Source organism: Hippopotamus amphibius, chromosome 14, assembly GCF_030028045.1.
Source record: "Hippopotamus amphibius kiboko isolate mHipAmp2 chromosome 14, mHipAmp2.hap2, whole genome shotgun sequence".
NCBI classification, from domain to species: domain Eukaryota; kingdom Metazoa; phylum Chordata; class Mammalia; order Artiodactyla; family Hippopotamidae; genus Hippopotamus; species Hippopotamus amphibius.
Genome location: NC_080199.1, coordinates 55,216,346 through 55,237,765, shown reverse-complemented (window position 1 = coordinate 55,237,765; position 21,420 = coordinate 55,216,346). Strand labels below are relative to the sequence as shown.

The 21,420-nt window shown below is 36.8% G+C and overlaps 1 protein-coding gene across 8 annotated transcripts in view; it reads left to right on the top strand.

The window, feature by feature from the left end:
- Window positions 1-21,420, top strand: part of ELF1 (E74 like ETS transcription factor 1) — a 104,742-nt gene that overhangs the window by 69,488 nt on the left and 13,834 nt on the right. For 5 of the 8 annotated variants that reach the window (XM_057707784.1, XM_057707783.1, XM_057707786.1 and 2 more), the window contains exons 3-5: window positions 8,293-8,473; window positions 19,201-19,308; window positions 20,784-20,951. In XM_057707784.1, coding sequence (XP_057563767.1) covers window positions 8,293-8,473; window positions 19,201-19,308; window positions 20,784-20,951 — 457 coding nt within the window. Of the gene's footprint in view, window positions 1-1,856; window positions 2,135-8,292; window positions 8,474-19,200; window positions 19,309-20,783; window positions 20,952-21,420 lie in introns of all 8 variants that reach the window. The other 3 variants (XM_057707790.1, XM_057707787.1, XM_057707788.1) reach the window with 3 other exon arrangements.

The following is a 21,420-nucleotide window of genomic DNA, read 5'->3' as shown; positions in this document are numbered from 1 at the left end:
CCTTCACAAGAACTCAGTGCTGAGTCCCAGAGACCAGTTGCACAATCGTGGCTTGTTTTATGTAACACATCAATTCCTGAAATCACTTAAAATGCCCTTTGGAAATTGGTAACAGTGGTAGCTGTTGGGGATGGGGAACTATATAGAAAGGGGACAGTAATGTTTTATACCCTTGGAACACAGATATGTTCATATAGTAATCTATTCCCCAAAATAATTTTAAAATATATATGCCATAGGAACATGTATATAGGATTTTAATTTTGGCTCATTTTGTTCACCAGTCACCCTAATTTTGTGCTTGTTTATCCACCTAGATGTGTTGTGTCTAGAGATTTTCTTTATTTTATTATGATTCAGAGGAGGGGATGAAGGAAGACCATCCTGGTATTTGATCTGGTCCAAGTCTCTTCCCCTAACTGTTCTGCTTTCACCTCTGCCTAAGAACAGTGCTCAGAGCTGAAAGAACTAGAAAATAGTGAATTGAAGACACTTTCAAGTTGTGTTTCTCCCATGAGATGGACTTCTGCTTTTTAAGCTTTTTATTGAAGTATAGCATAAACACAAAGATGCATAAATCATAAGTGTACAGTTTGATAAATTTTCATAAAGTGAACCTACATATGTACCCAGCTTTTGCTTTCAATTGAAACTACATTGTTGTTGCTGGGAGTAGATGGTTATGTTACGCATACCAGTTTTCTGAAAGGAATATTCTTATTAAACAAACAAACAAACAAACGAAAGGGACTTCCCTGGCGGTCCAGTGTTTAAGACTCCATGCTTCCAATGCAGAAGGCATGGGTTCCATCCTCGGTCAGGGATGTAAGATCCCACGTGTCAAGTGGCGCGGAGAAAGCAAAACAAAAAAACTGTGCCTGTCAGTGTAAGAGTGTAGTAAGCCAAGTTCCCCACCCCCCAGCTTTAGTGAGGTATAATTTACATATAACATTGTTTAAGGGGTGTACAATGTGATGATTTGATTTGTGTGTGTGTATATATCTGTGTGTATGTGTGTGTATATAGATATATAATGAATAATATATATCTATTACATAAAATGTTATGGAAAAGCCCGAACAAACTTTTTTGGTCAACCCAGTATATGTGTGTAGCAAGCCAAGTTTTAAGAGTTTATTTTTATCTAAATCAAATATTGAAGGATTTTGATCATCAAAAAATTTTATTGAATGCTTATTATATGCCATGCAGTATAAATGATGTATTTACATGTTACTGAATTTTTACAACAACTCTAGAAGATATTTTTATTCTTATTTTAGATGGACACAAAAGCTAAATCCTAGAGAGACTGAGTAATTTGCCTGAGTTCAAGCACCCAGGGCATGGTGTGCAGTCTGGCCTTAAATAGAGTCATTCTGACTCAAGCCTGAGCACTGACTGTTATATCCTGTTTTCACCACGTGTGTTTTTGCTGTGTTTGCTGCCCGGCAAATATTGTCAGATCGTGTCCTGATAGAGTAAGGGGTCGAGTTTTTGTTTTTTAAATGAAAGGTGAAGGAAGTTATTTCAAAGCAGTGTCTTCATAGGATGAGGCTTCAGAACATCATTCTGATTGGAGGAGAGGGCACAGGAATTTGTCTTAAAGATATGTTTTGAGGGCAGGTGCACTGTGCTTAGTTTGCATGTTTTTTGGAATGGCTTTGGAGTGCGAGGGAAATATTAAAGGTTGTGGGAGGAGTAGCCCCCCGCCCGCCCCGCTTCTGGTATCGTCTTTACTGGAGGCAAAGAGATGGTATAAACTACTTGAAAGTATGCTCATTTAGCATCTTATCTTAAAAAGAATGATCTCCATTGGGGAATTTTTCTTTTCTCTCTTTTTTTTTTTTTTTTAGCCGCACTGCAGGGCATGCGGGATCTTAGTTCCAAGACCAGGGATTGAACCCGTGCCCCCTGCTGTGGAAGCACAGAGTCTTAACCACTGGACCACCAGGGAAGTCCCTCCATCGGGGAAATTTTTAAAGACTGTTTTTAACCAGCTTTTTGTTTAGCAAAACATTTGATAGCTATTTCAAGCTGTTTCATAGGGGATCTTGGCAGGATGTTTCACAACAGCCGCGGACCAGATTGAGCTCTGCTGTTGGAGAAGCTTGGCAAACAAGTTACTTGAAAGGTTCTTTTGCTTTTTTATATCCCAAATCTTGTTGCATAAATTTGCTTAATAGAGTTGGAATAATGATCCGTAGTTTCTTAAATATCTGCCTAGGGCCTTAGATTGTGATATACTGAGGAAACAGGCACTAGCTCAGGATAGTCACATATTGTCCTGCTTACGGATTAGTCACTTTCCTTCTCTTTTTAACTTGATGGTATTGCCACATATATCATCAACCACAACAAATGGCAATTACATAGTGGACAGTGTTGAAATTTGGGGAATTGTCTCTCTTTCCTGCTAACACTTGGTTTGATTTTTATTATTGCTGCTAAAAAATTGTTAATTTTGCTTTCATCACATGTAATAAATTTACCTGAAATTAATAGAAAGGGAAACTGGTATACGTATTTTTCTGTCTGGAGCTGTTAACACCTTCAGTAACATTACAAACAGTGAAAAGTCAGTTTATCTTTTATCTACAGTTTAATTTGCTTATAGAAATAGAGGCTTTAATAACTCTGATCTTTAACAGATTTTAATTCTAAGAAGCCTCCCCTCTCTCTTCCCACCCATCATTTGTGATGTCTTTTGGTTCTATTCCAAAAGCAGATGTGAAAATAATCTGCAAGTGCCCAACAGCAGATCTCATAACATAATAATATGTTTGTCTCTTTGGATTTCTAGTATCTCAGACATTGGCATAAATGATCAGAGTTGACTCAATTTAGGGAATGCAGCTTAGAATCTTGTAATTCTTTAGAGCAGTGGTTCTGACCCCTACATACTCACTGGAATCACCTGAGGAGCTTTAATTACATGCTCTGGTTACATCCTTAGATATTCTGATTTGTTTGATCCTATACAAGATTAGGTACTGATATTTTTAGATGTTTCCCAGTGTATAGTCAGAGTTGATAACCACTGGTAGTTTACTGAGATTCCCTGATTCAAGTAAAAGCTACTGAAGAGGAGATGCTGATTTTATCTAATTATTTAAGTGAGGAGAGGTTTTAGAGCTGATTTAGAGGACTTGGAGAGAAAAATTTTTTTAAGCAGCCAGCCAAATGAAATGTAATATTTTTGTTCGGGCATCAACGAAGTGTTGACTGCCTCATTTCTTAAAAGGAGGTGCAGATCTTACGCTTACTATTAGAAATGTGGCTGTTTTATGACTAGCTCTGACTTTTCTGAAACTTTTGTCATAAATCTTGGGAAGGTGTCTGTTTGAAATGATACAGAAAGACTAGGTGGTAAAGTTTGGTGGTCTTCAGCAAAGAAACTTGAATTTCATTGTCTAATCTTAATTTAAGAACAGTAACAAGAATACATAGGTATATATGCATCTTTATTACCATAAGCTATAGAGGTTATTTAGGGTAAAGGGAGCTCAGTTGTCAAATGAGAGACTTAAAGCTAAATTAAATGGAGTCCTGTTAACAGGCTGAATTGCCCTCCATCCCTCAGATTCATATGGTGAAGTCCAAACCGCTGGTATCTCAGAATGTGGCCTTACTTGGAAATAGGGTTGTTGTGATGTAATTAGTTAACATGAGGTTACACTGGAATAGGGTAGGTCCCTGATCCAATATGATGAGTGTCTTTATAGGAAGAGAAAACCTGGACACAGGACATACAAGGAAAACACCATGTGAACACGAAGAGGGCCATGTACAAGCTGGGGAGAGAGGCCTGGGACAGATCCTTTCCTCACAGCCCGCAGAAGGAACCAGTGCTGCTGATGTCTTGATTTCAGACGTGTAGCCTCTAGAATTGAGAGACAGTATGTTTCTTTTGTTTTAGCCACCTAGCCTGTGGTGCTTTGTTATAGCAGCTCTAGCAAACTAATGCAGGTCCCAATATTTTATTTATTAAAAAAATTTAAATCTAGGAAAGTTCAGCATTTGAAATTTTGCCAATTTTTTTCATTTAAGAGGCTAGGGCCCATTTCTTTATAAAGAATATTAGAATGCCTGGTTATGAAGTTTTTAGGTTCCTGATGATTCAGTTACTAGTCAGTCAGGTTTGTCAGTCAGTTTACAAGGCAGGAGTCTACCATGAGTCCAGATCAGCAGCTGGAGTTTCTGGAGTGTGTGTTTTTCTTCTGTTTGTGGTAATAGAGGGGGGGATTCTTTCCAGTCACCTGAGAGGGGATTCCTAGATCTATTTTGTATATATAGATTCAGGCTTGTTACCTAAGATTCAGAGTTGATTTGTTTGTTGAATATGAATTGATAGCACCCTGGAGAAATAATAGATGAACAACTTTGAATATATATCTCAGTGGACTAGAAAAAAATGGCCTGTGTTTTTCATGAGAGGAGCAAATATCTAGAAGGAGAAGACAGTATGACTAAATTGGGAGTGATCCTAGGAAGTCCCTGGGGACCAAGAGGAACTGGCTGTGCCCTCCAGATAGTTTATAATAGATTCGGATCAGAGAAGCCCTGAAAAAGATAATATTGAAAGTCATACTGCAAACACAGCTCCTCGCCTATTCTGTTTTTCTAAACAGAGCTAAGTAAATATGCCCAAAAAACCCCCAAGCAAACAAAAAAACCCAAACAAACCCAAAGCAAAACAGCTCCGTGTTTAAGGCTGGCTATAATAGTGAACAGGTAAAGAACATGGGCTCTGGAGTCGAGTTTAAGTTAAGATTCTTCTACTTACAGTAGATTATTTCCCTTCTCCTTGAGACTTCGTTTTTCCATGTATAAAATAGATAATCTGATGTGTCTCCCTCATTGGATTTTGTGATGATGGAATAAGGTGGTAACCCATGTGAAGCAATGAGCCAGAGACCTGGTGCTAATAATATTAGCAAGGCCAGAAGGTATGTGACCGCTGCATGCGGCTCCCTCTCTCTATTCAGTCCATAAGAATGAGTAATCTCTTCTACTGTAATATTTTGAAAAGGCAGTTTCACATCTATGTCTTTAAAATACATCTTAAAACCTAGAAGTGCCCATAGGATCAACTGGTGCTCTTCTTTCATTTAAAGTGAGGAAGATAAGATGATGATAGTAGGATTGGAGAAGGCCTTGGCTCTTCTGGTTCACAGCCTTTCTTTTTTACTACAGGTCACCACTCTCTAAATCACACAACCATGTGTCTCTTTTCATTCTTTTTTTTTTAAGCTCTTTATTGGAATATAATTGCTTTACACTGTTGTGCCAGTTTTTGCTCTACAACAAAGTGAATCAGCTGTATTTACACATATATCCCCATATCCCCTCCCTCCACCTTTTCATTCTTAAATAAGCTTTTGCTTCCATGGAAACTGATTTTTTCTCTCTACGTTTGTGTGTTTGAAATTTGTCTTAAACAATTTTAAAATTTGAACTGAAATTAAAAATGATCGTTTAATGCAAATTAGAGTATTCTTGATTATATATAGACTGCCTCTATTAGGGAACAAAGAAATTGGCAACAGTGGTTGCTTCTGGAGAGCGGCACTGAGGTAGAAGTAGCATTGATTATAGTGGTATATGACGGTGTTCTAACACCTGTACATCTGGAGACTGGAGTCATCCTTACAGGGTAAGAGAATAGGACAAGACAGAAAGTAGTAACAAGTATCTGTAGTGATTTGAAACGTGGGAACTTTACAGATTCAGAAAAAATTTTGGAGATATCCCTTGTAATAGCTACACTGTAAACACTCACTACCTAAATTTCAGAAGCCAAATAGATGTGGGTAGGGAGGAATACTTTGCTTTAATTTGAGGGCTTCTCCTGTGAATTGCATCGACTTGCCTCTGTCTCTGACTTGGTGGTGATCTTGGGTAAATTTCTTAACCTAACTCTTTATCTGCCAATGGCTAGAAATGATAAGCCCTGTCCTTACCTGGTGCATAGAGTTGTTGTGGCATAAAATGAAATCATGAGAATTGGCTCAGCCTTGTTAGAAGACAAGGAGCTTAACTTTAGCTCTTAGGAGAGAAGTATTGTAACAAGCACGGGCTCACGCTGGGCTGGGTTGTACCTGAAGCATTCACTCTTGAAAAAGAGAAAGGCAAGGCAGTGACTATACTTCGGCTACTCTGTGTGATTCTCTCTCTAGTGCCTCCCTGTGTGTGTTTTACATTGTAATGTTTGAACCTCTTACTTTCTGTTTTAAAACTTATGATTTGGAGAGACAGTTCCTTCTGACTAACTTCCTCTTTTCTGAAAAAGGAAGAAACATTTTAAAATAAAACAATCTAAATATGTTTTACTATTAATATTATCCATAAATTTCAGAACATAGCATTCTTGAAGGCATGGATAGTATCTGTTTAGGACCTATGATATCGTATGTTTAATTTAGGTAAGTAAATTCTTATGACAAGAAGTAATATTTAACTTCTGTACACTGCTACAAACATATTTTAAAAGATTGAGGCTTCTTAGTTATAATGAAATCATAAATAATATTTCTATATATATATTTTAAGAAACAGGATATTTACATGAGCTCTCTTCCCATGAGATGCTAATTACAAAAGGAAAAAAACAGTAACTTTAGGGTAGACCCTACCTTAACTAAATGATCAGAGTTAATATGACTAGTAATGGAACAAAAAAGTATTTTGAACCTCCCAATAAGATGTATTTGAAAGGACACAACATAACTTTTTTGGTATTCTAGCCAAAAATGCAGACTGAATCTAATGATGAGTTAATATCACATAAACCAAAATTGGGGGACATTTTATGAAACAAATGGCCTGAAAGACAAAGAAAAACTGAAGAACTGTTCCAGGTTAAAGGAGAAGAAATTGTTCTAGATTAAAAGAGTTGTCATGAAGAAACATGATATCTACTAAATGAAACTGATGATCCTGATCTCAACTTTTTTCTTTATTTTTTAAAAAAGACGTTAATAATAAACCATCCACTTGGACTTATAGTGAAATAAACTGGGTGTTTTAAATAAAAAAAAAAAAAAAAAAAAAAAAAAGACGTTAATGATACGGAGAAATTTGAGTAAGGTCTATAGATTAAATAATAGTACTGTATCAATGTTACTTTTCTGGTTTTGATAGTTGTGCTATCTTTATATAAGATAATGGTCATATATTTAGAAAATCTACACTTAAGTGTTTAGGGTTAAAGGAGCAATATGTCTACCACTTTCAAATAAATCAAAAACTATAGATATAGAAATGATAATATAGAAAGAGGTTGACAGACATAATAAAGTGTTAAAATTTGGGGAATATGAACGAAGGTTGTAGGAGAATTCTTTGTACTACTTTTACAACTTTTTAAAGTCTGAAATTTAAAAATTTTTAAAGTTAAAGATATAGAAATTTAGTGAGGTCTGTCACTAATCAATTTTTTTTTTCATCAGTAGACTGTTTAGTATATATTAGTGGTTTAGGGAATGATGATTTGCAGAGAAATGTTAATATGAAAAGTATAACAAATGAATAATACCCTTACCATATGACAAGTAGAGTGATATAAAACAAGTTAATAAATGTCAGCGTTTTTACTATATTTAAAAAGTAATTCTTTCATAGATAGCCCTTATTATATAGTATCATGATTCATGTATACTTAGATACATTCAAAAAATTTCTTATTTGGCCTTCACTTTTAACATTGAATTGTTTCTTGATGAATTAACTGATTTTTGAGTAGGCTGCTAAAACCCTCTCTGGGTCAGTTTCCTCATCTGTAAAATGAAATGGTTGAAGTAGAGTTCTTCCAGTTCTAAAGTTCCCTGATTTTATAACCGGATAGAAAGTGAAAGTTAATTTTCCCATGTGAACCAAAAGCAGTTAGTTGTTAAACACAGCCTGTGTATCAAGTGACAGTGTAATATTTATTAAGCTCACAGCTTTTTTTCTGTCAAAGAAACTTTTGTTGATATTTTATTTAGTTGTACATTTCATTTGTATGCCACTTCTTATGCATTAATGATACTAGCTTTTTTAGTCTAGTGAGCTTTAAAAACATACTTTTATAGAACTTCCCACTGAAAACTTGGCCATTAAGACCGAAACTTGGTAATGAAAATTTTATTTGGTCTTAGTAGGTATATATATTCTGTGTAGCCTAGAAGGGTTGTCAGTGTACAAGTAGCTGATGATATGAAAACTAAATTCATGTCCAGTATAAAATAATTTGGGTTGTATTTAACAAAAGCAAAACTTTGTTAACCCTTTTTTTCCCCACACCCCTCCCAGCTTGGTGATCCGGCTATTTTTCCTGCTGTCATTGTGGAACACGTTCCTGGTGCTGATATTCTAAATAGCTACGCGGGTCTAGCCTGTGTCGAGGAGCCCAATGACATGATCACCGAGAGCTCCCTGGATGTCGCCGAAGAGGAAATCATCGATGAGGACGACGATGACATCACCCTTACAGGTGTGTGCACCTTCAGCATAGTTTTAGGCCGTGGTTTAGCCCTGTGATTTTGGGGCTGTAAAAAGTTCTTGACTTGGTTTTGAGTAACTCCATTACTGGCAGAAGCTAGAGCCCTGCAGGGAGAAGGAAAAGATGTTTTCTTTCTCATCTGCCTGTGCTTTATAAGTGCTCGCTCACCTCCCCCTTCTTTCCTAAATAGACAGGAGATGGAGTTGTGTAAGAGGAACCAAACCAACTCAGTTCACCAAGTCTTCACTGAGCACTGTTCATGTGCCTAGCTCTGTACTCCTGATAACAAGGAGAGGTTGTTTGTAGGGCAAAGGATAGGAATGTTCTTTTGTTACTGCTGCCTCAGGAAGCAAAATAGGAGGCCATGACCCAAATGTAGGATAAGGTGCTAGGGTTTAAAGATTTGTTTAGTCAGAACTAGTAGGATATTTCAGACTGAAAAGTTTACTATGTAAGTGTTGAGGTGGTGCTTTTTTTTCCATCAGTTTTAGAAACTGGTACATGCATTTGTATTTTTATACATTTACGTTCATATATCTTGGCCAGAGATGTTAGAGGTGTTTGAGAAAATTAATTATTAAGAAGCAAAGATTATTTGAATATTTATTCTTAAATTAAAAACCAGAAATTAACATTAGTCACAGGATTGTCAACTAAACCTGGACTTTATTTGTATTCCACCCATTTCACACTAACGTCCTTCTGTTCCAGGATCCTGTCTTGAATCTCACATTATCTTTCCTTGTCTTTCATAACCTTGACACTTTTGAGAAATACTGGTCGGACATTGTAGAATACTCCTCAATTTTATTTCTGTGATATTTTCTCATGATTGGAATGAGATAATGCATTTTGGGCAAGAACACCACCAAAATGGCATTGTCTCCTTCTCATTGTATCATATTAACATTTTTTTAAAGTATTCATTTAATTCTCACAGAAGAAAAAGAGAACTGAAATTAGAGAAGTTAAGTGACTTTTCTAATGTCACGCACCAAGTGACTGAGCCCTCATTGATAACATTGATCAATAACACTTAGTTTTTGTATTGTCCTTTTATTTTTTTACAAAGCGTGTTCTCATATATTTACATTTTTGTTCAGAGCAACCCAATGAAAGTTTGTGATAAATCTAGACTTGTTTCTCCTTTATTAATAAGGGAATTAGATTAATTAGATTAGAGGCTTATGCTCATCACTGACTGTGATCTTCATGTTTTTTATAACATAATGACCACCGCTATGTACATATGCGATGTGTAGCTAATTGGGTTTTCGTAGTGTGTTCTGATCTACTTTCTTGATGCCTTAGGGTAAGGCTATGCTCTCTGTGGGTTGGGAATCAGGGTCTCCCCTGAAGGGGTGTTTATTCCTGGTTTTAGTTGCCAGGAAGATATTGGTCCTCAGAGAAGAAATAGAGACAAGGAGAGCAGATCTTAGATCTTTAGGAGAAGGAATTATTTCTTCCTTTTACTCTCTTGGGCTTAGACCTGCAGATAGCTGATGAGAGATACAGACAAAGCTTCTTCCTTCCTGGAAAATAGAACTGGTATGGAAGGGATCCAGAAAATAAGCTGTATATTGAAAATCAGATTTGCTATTTGCATGTTTCTTCTCTCTTGCCTTTCTTATCTTCCACCCCAAGCCTTTGTTTAACTCTTCCATAATTGTTTGAGTCATGTCATGAGAAATGAAAGGATCTTATAACCCTCCTTAGCCCAGAGTAGGGGGTGGGGGAGAGTACTGCACTTTTGAGAAACTGCAGGGAAGATGGTGATGGGGATAGAACAGTTTATAAACTGTAACTATGAGACCTAGGTAGCACTTCAGATGATAAGGAATGTTGTTAACATTTTTAGGTATGGTGATAGCATTGTGCTAGATTCTTTATCTTTTAGATACATATGCTTAAATACTTGGAGATAAAATACAGTGTCACGGATTCCTTCAAAATAATCCTGGGGGTCAGGGTGTATGTGAGGCGACCTTGAGCAGTAAGTGGAATGTGGATGAAAGAAGACTGACTACGTATTGATAATGATTGATGCTGAGAATGGATATGTCAGAAGTCATTATACTATATTTCCCGTAATGTTGATTCTGTTTGAAATTTTTAATAATAAAAAAATTGAACTATTTTTATGGACTTGAGGCTTGTATTAGATGGCAGTGTCATCTATAACCCCTCATTTCAAATTTTCATGCTCATCGAAACACTTTTATTTTTTATCATTTATCTCATACAAAGTTGTTTTTTTTTTTAACATATATTTATTTATTTATTGGCTGTGTGGGGTCTTCGTTGCTGCATGTGGGCTTTCTCTAGTTGCTGTGAGCAGGGACTACTCTTCACTGCGGTGTGCGGGCTTCTCATTGTGGTGGCTTCTCCTGTCGTGGAGCACTGGCTCTAGGCATGCAGGCTTCAGTAGTTGCAGCACGTAGGCTCAGTAGTTGTGGCTCACGGGCTTAGTTGTTCCATGGCATGTGGGATCTTCCTGGAGCAGGAATCAAACCTGTGTCCCCTGCATTGGCAGGCGAATTCTTAACCATTGTGCCACCTGGGAAATCCTTCATATAAAGTTTGATACAAATTTTAACCTATAAAATGTATAATGATAATATACCACTTTTATATGTTTATATGTTGGGGTTTTATATAAGATTTCCTTTGAAAGAAGACGGTGCTATTAAAAATTTTTGAAAAACATTTGACTGTAAGATTTATCTATGTGGAAATTCTTCTTCCATTACCAGTCTTGAGTCTAAAAGTGAAATTATTAAAGGAGATGGACCCCTTTGGACCCTTCAGCCAGCTGTTCTGGGATCCAATGGGCCAACAGCAGCTCTCAGACATCCTGGACCCCACAGCCAGCCGTGTTAGAACTGGTGCTGCCCACCAGCAGGCTGGCAGTAGATCTTGGGACCCCAGGCCCCATAACTACGCACTCTAGAACCTGGCTCTACTCATTTGACAGCCAGCACTAGTCCTGGGACCACCTGGGGTCCCTGGCAGCCTCCGCATAAGGCAGGACCTGGCAACCAACTGCACCTCGGGCCATCCATACCTACCAGTTAGCCTGTCACAACAGAAGGACCCACACAGTCCACTAGGGGGCACCCCAAAGCACATAGCTCTGGTGAGCAGAGGGGAGAGCACTGCCGGGATGCATAGGACGGCTCCTACAGAAGGCTGTTTCTCCAAGGTTGGGAAATGTAGCCAACCTACCAGATACATAGAAGTAAAAAGAGCAAGTTAGGCAAAATGAGGCAACAGAGGAGTATCTTCCAAATGAAGGAACAAGATAAAACCCCAGAAGAAGATCTAAGTGAAGTGGAGATAGGCAATCTACCCTATAGAGAATTTGAGATAATGATTGTAAACATGTTCAAGGAACTCTGGAGAAGAACGGATGCTCAGAGCAAGAAGTTAGATGTTTTTAACGAAGAGTTAGAAAATGTAAAGAACAACCAAACAGAGATGGAGAGTACAATAACTAATAGGAAAAATACACTGGGAGGAATTAGCAGTAGACTAAATGATAGAGAGGAACAGATCAACAGGCTGGGAGACAGTAGTAGTGGAAATCGCTGAAGCTTAACAGAAAAAGGAAAAAAATATAGAAAGAAATGAGACAGTTTTAAGAGACCTCTCTGACAACATCCAGTGTACTAATATTTGCATTATAGGGGTTCTAAAGAAGAAGAGAGAGAGAAAGGGGCAGAGAACATGTTTGAAGACCTAATAGCTGAAAATTTTCCTAACCTGGGAGAGGACACAGACATCCATGTCCAGGAAGCACAGAGAGTCCCAAACAGGATCAACCCAAAGAGGTCCACACCATGACACATTGTAATTAAAGTGGCAAAAAGTAAAGAGAGATTTTTAAAAGGGAAAAGCAAGTTACATACAAAGAAACACACAGAAGGCTGTGAGCTGACTTTTTAGCAGAAACCCTGCAGGCCAGAAGGGAGTGGCTAGATATATTTAAAGTGGTGAAAGGGAAAAACTTACAACTGAGAATACTCCACCCAGCAAGGCTTTCGTTCAGGTTTGGTGGGGAGATCAAGTTTTACAGACAAGCAAAAGCGAAAAAGAGTTCAGCACCAACAAGCTGGCTTTACCAGAGATGTTAAAGGGATTTCTCTAACTGAAAAAGCAAAGGCCACAACTAGACATATGAAAATTATGAAAGGAAAAATCTCATTGGTAAAGACAAATATACATTAAAGGTAGTAAATCAGCCATGTGTAAAGCTAGTAGGAAGGTTAAAAGACAAACATAGTAAAACTATCTATATCCACAATAAGTAGTTAAGGGATACACAAAATAAGAAGATGTAAAACATGATGTCAAAAATAGTAAACATGGAATTGGGGAGTAAAAACGCAGGGTTGTTAAAATGCATTTGAACTTAAGTGATCAACAACTTGAAATAATCAATATATATATTCCTGTGTACAGTGTGGAGAATATAGTAAATAACTAGGTAATATCTTTGTATAATGACATGTCATAACTAGAGTTATCATGATGATGATTTTGATATGTATAGAAATACCAGATCACAGTGTTGAGGAACTAACAGTGTTGTAGGTCAGGTGTACTTCAAAAACAAATAAACAAACTCAGAAAATGAAATCAGATTTGTGGTTACCAGAGGCAGGGGTGGGGGCAATGGGAGTTGGGTGAAGGTGGTTAAAAGGTACAAACATCCAGTTAGAAGATAAAAAAGCACTAGGGATGTAATGTACAGTATGATAAAGGTAATGAACGCTGCTGTATGTTATATATAAAAGTTGTTAAAGGGTAATTCCTCAGTTCTCATCACAAGAAACTTTTTTTTACTGTTTCTTTAATTTTGTATCTATATGAGATGATAGATGTTCACTAAACTTATTGTGGTAATGGTTTCGTGGTGTATGTAGGTCAGATCATGCTGTACACCTTAAACTTATACAGTGCTGTATGTCAATTATATCTCAATAAAATTGGAACAAGAATTAAAAGCTATGGGTTTTATTGTTGCTTACAAGAAATTTTTGTAATCCATTTAATGAAGGGCACACATTTTTTCTTTATTTTTAAGAGCTTAGTCGTACTTTTTTTTGGTTTTCATTCCTGTTTCATGTAGGACCCACCAATTTACCACCTGATTTATTTTGCATTTCCTGACCTAAGCACTGAAGCTGAGCGGAATGAACAGTTTTACAAATTAGATTACTGATGTTAAACACGTTTAACTTGCCTTACGTTTTTGAAATTCAAAAGGTAGCATGATTTCTGCATATAGCTGTGGGATGATTTCTAGTGTATGTGAAGTTTGAAAAGTAAGGGTCACAGGACTAACTAGGTGGCACAGTGGTTAAGAATCTGCCTGCCAATGCAGGGGACACGGGTTTGATCCCTGCTCTAGGAAGATCCCACATGCCACGGAGCAACTAAGCCCGTGCACCACAACTATTGAGCGCACGTGCTGCAACTACTGAAGCCTGTGTGCCTAGAGCCAGTGTTCCATGGCAAGAGACCATCACAATGAGAAGCCCACACACCTCAATAAAGAGTAGCCCCCACTTGCCGCGACTAGAGAAAGCCTGTGTGCAGTAACGAAGATCCAACACAGCCAATAAATAAATAAATAAATATACTTAAAAAAAAAAGTAAGAGTCAGTATGAAGCTTGAATAGTTTACCTGTTATTTAAGATAGGAGAACGAATATAAATATGTATGTGTTTGCTTACATTTAAAAAAAGAAAGATAAAACCAAAAACTAATAAAAATCTTTTAAACTCATTGGTCACTTTTGAAAGATTCCATTTATTATTCTGAAAAGCAATAAATTATGGAAAAAGAACCAAGCATTTAATTTGCCCTTGTATGAACCATGGCTCAGGGTAACCAGATAGTTGATGACAAAAAGTTCTTCCTTATAGAAAATTCTAGCTAATAAATGCTAAAGGAATGATAAGATTAGAATTATCAACATTTTGGAATCGCTCATGAAATAGTGGATCTAGGCAGCTGTCATGAGTAATAACGCCAAAGCCAGTAGGTAAAAGGCTGGTGGAGAATTTTATGATGGCTAGACCAGACTGACAACATCTGAACCTGGTTCTCAATCCTCTCAGCACGGAAGGAAGACTATGTACCTTTAAAAGGCCCATAAAATCACACAGCATCACCTTTGAAGTATTCTTGCCAAAAAATTGAATGTGAATCAAATCAATCTTCTGGATATAACTACCAGTTTACAGGAAATACATGGGGGGAGGGATGTGGTAAGTGACACCACAGAGATGTAATCAGCAAAATCTAAAATGTGGGAAACTACAAACAGATGACCTTGTTTCTCCTAAGATAAACAACAAAAATGGAAAAAAAAAAGGAAGAAAGGTATACGCCACAAAATGTAATGCATGAACTTTGATTTGAACAAACCAACTTTTAAAAATATCTGAGACAGAGAAATTTCAATATTAAATAGATATCTGATTTAAAGAATAATAATTTTTAAAAGATGTGATCATGGTATTGTCTATATACTGTAATATTTATGATTGAATGGTAGGCTGTGTGGGGTTCACTTTGAAATAATCATGTGTCTGTATTGGGCCAGGGAGTATAGATTAAGGAAGATTGACTGTTAAGTATTGAAACTGGGCCATTGATACGTTCAGTTCATTGTATGATTTCCTCTACTTTTGTATATGTTTGAAATTTTTCATTATAAAAAGTTTGGCAAAGAAGTGATTTGAAGTTCTCCTTGTTGTATTTTCTTAATATTTATGCAACTAAATAGTTATACATACTAATTTTATCATTTTCATCTACCCAGCAGACTTTAAAATATTTATAAACTTACTTATATAAATGATTATCTAGAATTATATAAGTGCTTAGAAGATGGTACTTGATTATTGAGTTATCTGTGCCTTACCTGCCTGATTTTTTTAAAAGTTTAGTTTTAGTAGGATATTTTCTTCAATTCATAGAATTTCAAAGCCTTGACAGGGGAGCAATATGCTTTTCTGCCATGCCTTAAATCTACAAGATTTTAAAGAGGAGGCTTAAGTTTTTAATAGGAAGTGTTACAATGCCCTATTTTAATAATTTTGCTAGACTCTTTGAGGTATTTATCTTTTCTGGTTTTAAGTATTATGGAGGAATTGGATCTTAGTTCCCTGACCAGGGATTAAACCCGGGCCCCCTGCAGTACGCAGAGTTCTAACCACTGGACCACCAGTGGAATTCCCAAGCAATTGGACTTTTAAGCACTTGTTATTTTTTAATAAATTTATTTATTTATTTATTTATTGGCTGTGTTGGGTCTTTGTTGCAGCACACAGACTTTCTCTAGTTGCAGTGAGCAGGGGCTACTCTTCATTGTGGTGCACAGGCTTCTCGTTGCAGTGGCTTCTCATTGCAGAGCACAGGCTCTAGGCGCGCAGGCTTCAGTAGTTATGACACATGGGCTCAATAGTTGTGGCTCGCAGGCTCTAGAGCACAGGCTCAGTAGTTGTGGCGCACGGGCTTAGTTGCTCCATGGCATGTGGGATCTTCCCGGCCCAGGGATCGAACCCGTGTCCCCTGCACTGGCAGGCAGATTCTTAACCACTGCACCACCAGGGAGGCCCTAAGTACTTGTTTTTAATAGAATATATAATTAAAATTTAAGTGATTTATTTTTCATTATAATTAGGGAAATAGTCTCCTAATGAAGACTATGAATCTCCTAATGAAGTTTTATGCATCTTGATATGAAAATGAAAAGGACATGTACTTTTAGAAATAAAAAACTAGTCAAAAATCTATTCAGGTTCTCTAGAGTGCTTTTTGTGCTAATTCAGAAATGTGAGCACTGGCCTTAAGAGGAAAGCTTAAAGCCTTTAGAAGAGGAAGACTCCATAAGGGTTAAATTGCCATTAGAGAAATCCAGGCAGGGTTAAAATCCTTACCTCTTTTTGTATTGGCTGTCTTCTTGTTCTTTGTCCTCCCTGTGACCTATAGATATTCGGGTTCAAAGATATTAGCTGAGGGTATTGAGTCCAGAAGGTTGGAATTCTGCAGATACATCTTTCATATCTGGAAGAAGGAGGTTCTCTTCCGGCTTGGCAGGTTGTGGGGACTCCCAGTGTTAGCCATTATTTTATGGAAGAAAAGGTTCTTTGTTGGGAGTTTTTCCTATTTGAGAGGAGCTGACTAGTATATGACCCAAGATCCCGAACTTCTTTGTAGCCATCATTCAGGAATTGTCCCGGCTCTCTGCTCCTTCAGCAGTCCATGCCTTCCATTCCTATCATGGGATTCCTCCCTTGGGTAGGCAGTCAACCAAATTAATCAACTTATAAAGCAAATTAACTAACATGCTATTATTATAATAATCTTTAGCAATTACACATTTTGCTTTCTAATGTTATAGACTAATTATCTCATTTTCTTTAAATGCATAATACTTATTCTCATGCTCTTGCTTCTACTTTTATTCTTTAATTTCTCTCTCTTCCTCTCAAAGTATTTAAATCCTAGCTGTCTTAAATGACTCAGCCTAAGCCCATCTCTTCAGGAAGCCTTCCTAACTTATAATGATGTACAATGCCTATAGTCAGTTTGTTCTGTACCATAAAACTGATCACTTTGTTATTTTCTTAGACAGTTTTGAGTATCAGTTACCAGTAGATAAGGAAAAAGGTCATGTTTTATACTGTTGTGTCTTCCACATTTCCTTGTACAATTATTTAAGAGTGATAGTCATTCAGTATTTTTGTCAACTGAGAATTTGGAATCAATGAAAAATTTTGTAGGTTCTTGGAAGTATTCAGTCTAAAGAGAGTGTGAACTGTTTAGGAAATATTTAGGATAAATGTTATAATATTCTAATGGAAAGTTAAGATAGGAGCTTCCTAGGTGGTACAGTGGTTAAGAATCCGCCTGCCAGTGCAGGGAACATGGGTTCGATCCGTGCTCCAGGAAGATCCCACATGCCACAGAGCAGTTAAGCCCGTGTGCCACAACTATTGAGCCCATGTGCCGCAACTACTGAAGGCCACACGCCTAGAGCCCGTGCTCCGCAACAAGAGAAGCCATGGCAGTGAGGAGGCTGTGCACCACAACGAAGAGTAGCAACTAGAGAAAGCCTGCGCACAGCAACAAAGACCCAAAACAGCCAATACATACACACATACATACATACACACATACATACATACATTAAAAAATAAGAAAGAAAGAAAGTTAAGGTAAATTTCAAAGAGCTACAAATTTCTTGGAAATCTGGTTATAATAATAATGAAAAGGAAAATGATTTTGTTTCTTCTCTGGATTGAATAGGAATAGGGAGAGAACAGTGTAAATGATCACTTTTATTCATTTGAGAAAATGAACTTTTGCTTCAAGTACTATGTTTATATTTACTTTATAATCTTTTGTGAAATTAAAAGGCTTACATTCGTTGAGTTACATAGTGTCAGTCCAACCCTGAATCTGAAAATCATGATTATATATGTATTTTCAGGCTTCAAAAAATAACACGTGTGGGGACTTACTGGTGGTCCAGTGGTTAAGACTCCGAGCTCCCACTGCAGGGGGCACGGGTTCAGTCGCTGGTTGAGGAACTAAGAATCCAGCATGCTGTGTGGTGTGGCCAAAAATAAATAAATAAATGAATTTTTACAAAATCTAAAAAAAAGTAACGTGTAACTTTGAAATATTGAGAGGAAACTATAGCAAGTAAGTATGAGGGATTATGGGTGATACATACCAATTTAGGAAACTTGAACTTCTCCACAAAGAGGGGGACTTTGCAGCTCTTTATTTAGATTCTGGGTGCTGATCCCAGAGCTGAGGGGCTAGAAGCCACCCAAGGAATCTGCTGTGTAACTATTTCAGACACCTCTCTGGGATGCAGAGAAGTGTCGTGTGTCTAGTATGTACTTGGATTAATTTTCATTTGTTTTTCACTTTGTTTAAAGAACATAAAAAAATAAAAACTTGGACTAGACACAGTTCATAGTAGGGAAATGAGTGTTCTATCGTACACACTAGAGAAGAAAGATACCAGAATACTATAATTATTAAAGGGTGTTTAGATTCTAATCTAAGACTTTTGGAGATGGTGGCAATTCACTAATTATAGAGGAATGGAAGAGATTCAGAAATTAACAGAGACCCAAGTTCATTCCTGTGAGTGAACTAAGAAAGAGTATTGGAATCAATGTAAGAGCTGAAAGGGACCTAAGACTATTACTTACTATTCTTGTAAATACAAGAATTATCAGAGAAATGACTAGTGTTTTCCTCCTAGAGTGTGAGTTCTATTTTGCTTATTACTTTTTTGCCTTCCAGCATCTTGCAGAGGTTTTTCTGTTTTTGTTTTTAATAAAACCTCTGCATCTTGCAAAGTTTTAGATGAGAAAATACAGTCCTTTTCAGTATAGATTTTATATGTTGTTACAAAGTATGGGTGTAAACCAGAGTGTTAAGTGATGTATTCTGGTTCAAGAGATGAGACTCTATATGCTTTTCTTAAATTTTGTTTATTTATTTAAGCCATGCTGTGCAGCTTACAGGATCTTAGTTCCCAGACAAGAGATTGAACCTTGGCCCCCGGCAGTGAAAGTGCCAAGTCCCAACCACTGGACTGCCAGGGAATTCCCAAATCTGTGCTTTTTAAAACAACAGGTGTCTTGTAGCTAATTCTGTTTTCTCTTTAAATGTGTTGTAGTTGAAGCTTCCTGTCATAATGGGGATGAAACAATTGAAACTATCGAGGCTGCCGAGGCACTCCTCAATATGGATTCTCCTGGCCCTATGCTGGATGAAAAGCGCATCAGTGAGTGTTGTGTGTTATGACTGTTCACGTTTATATGCTTTTCTTTTTGAGATATAGTTGATTTACAGTGTTGTATTAATTTCTGCTGTGTAGCAAAATGATTCAGTTATGTATATATTCTTTTTTATATTCTTTTCCATTGTGGTTTATCACAGGATATTGAATATAGTTCCCTGTGCTATATAGTAGGACCATGTTTATATGCTTTGAAAAGCTCTTTCTGCTGTCTCTCTCTATTAGATAATAAATATCAAGAGACCAGAGACCATGTTTTATATTTTTTGGTCCCAAGTGCTTCTTAAGGTATGGTACTAGTTGAGGCACCTTTGCTAAAGTGTTTAGTTAAGCAAGATTATTTTTTTTTAAGCAAGGACTTTAAGGATAAAAAAGTAATTTAGTTGTCAAATAGTAAATGATGCAGAAATTTTTCATAACCTCATTGGTGAAATATTGGGGTATTTAGGACCCAAGCTATTATAATTTAGTGATCTCTGTCAATAGTCATCAGTGAGTAAGCAAAAATCCATTAAATTGTTTTCTAAGACTTCATGGCATAAAATTCACTGCCATGAATCTGCTTTTAAATCCATGTTCTCCTTTGGACTTTTCTGACAAGAAAGTAGTCAAACTCAAAAAATTAATTATTATTAAATCAATTTAAGATGTTTATTGAATATTTTCTATATGCACAGCAATGCATTAGGCAGTAACATGATATAGAAATGAACAGATCTTGTTTCTTTCCTCAAGCTTGCAGTTTTCTTTTGCCGATAGTTATTTATGTAAATAACTGTAAAAGCCAAAACTAAAGGCTGTAAGAGGGATGTCAGAGTGTTCTGGAGGGAGCGATTTCTCTAGCTGAAAACACCAGAGACAGGCTTTAAGGAGGGAGAGTTTTGCCTGGGCTACTAGTGACAAGTAAGCTTTTCATGGGTGGAGGAGACCGGAAAGGCATACAAGGTAGGGGGAGTGGTTTGAACCAGAGACACAGACCTATAAAAAAAACAGTGAGATGTTTGAGATTCAAAATGCTCACGTATAAGCTTCATGGTGGATTATAGATCATGGAAGCTTGGAATGGCATGCTGTGGAGTTTGGGTTCTTATATATTTTCCTTGTAAACAATGGGAAGATATGTCAATTTTATTTTGCTTTCTAATTTTCAGGGTGTAAAGTTTTTATAGAGAAGAATAATATGGTCAGGTCAGGCTTAGGTTTTAGAGAAAAACTTTACCGGCAGTGTGGAAAATGGAGAAGAGAGACAAGATAGACTGGGGAGAGGAAGTCAAGTATAGTCAAGTCAAGTCTGGACTGCCTCAGGGTACTTGACTTGGGGCAGAGGAAATAAAAAGCAGGGACTAGATTTCAAGATTTTATTTCTACTTGAATCTTCAAAGAAACAGGAAATATTTTATGAAATTATTTTGATTTATAATACAAAGTTGATTATAATTAGTTGATTTTATTTCCATTAGATAATAATATATTTAGTTCATCTGAAGATGACATTGTTGTTGCCCCAATCACCCATGTATCCGTCACATTAGATGGGATTCCTGAAGTGATGGAAACTCAGCATGTTCAAGAGACATACGCACACTCACCAGGACCCTCCTCACCAGAACAGCCTAAGAGAAAGAAAGGTGGGTGGTTAATTTGTTTAGGGAAAACAGTCAACTCTTGATGTGGAATCTAAACATAACTTTTATTCAAGGATATTTCTACACCAGTTAAAACTTTTATGTAAGAAAAAATAGAAAGTACAAAACAAATTGAGTTATTTCTTTGTAGTAGATTCATTTTTTAAGAATTGTTTTATACTTTTAAAATATTTGGTCTATATTATAGGAAAGGGATTTCCCAACATTTTAAAGCCTCGGTCTTTTATCTGAACCCTTTTATCCAAACTCAGAAAGAGCTCGGGTAAGGGCAGGTCAGTTTCCTCCCGCAGAACATAGTTTGAAAACCACCAGCATATATTCCAGTGTACGATTCCAGTGGGAAGAATACAAGTTGGAAATCAGCAGCTAAGTAATTGAAGAAGAAAATGTGTTAGAATGTGTTAGAGGGGATTCTAAAGTTTTCACAAATTAGAACCATACTTACATCCTA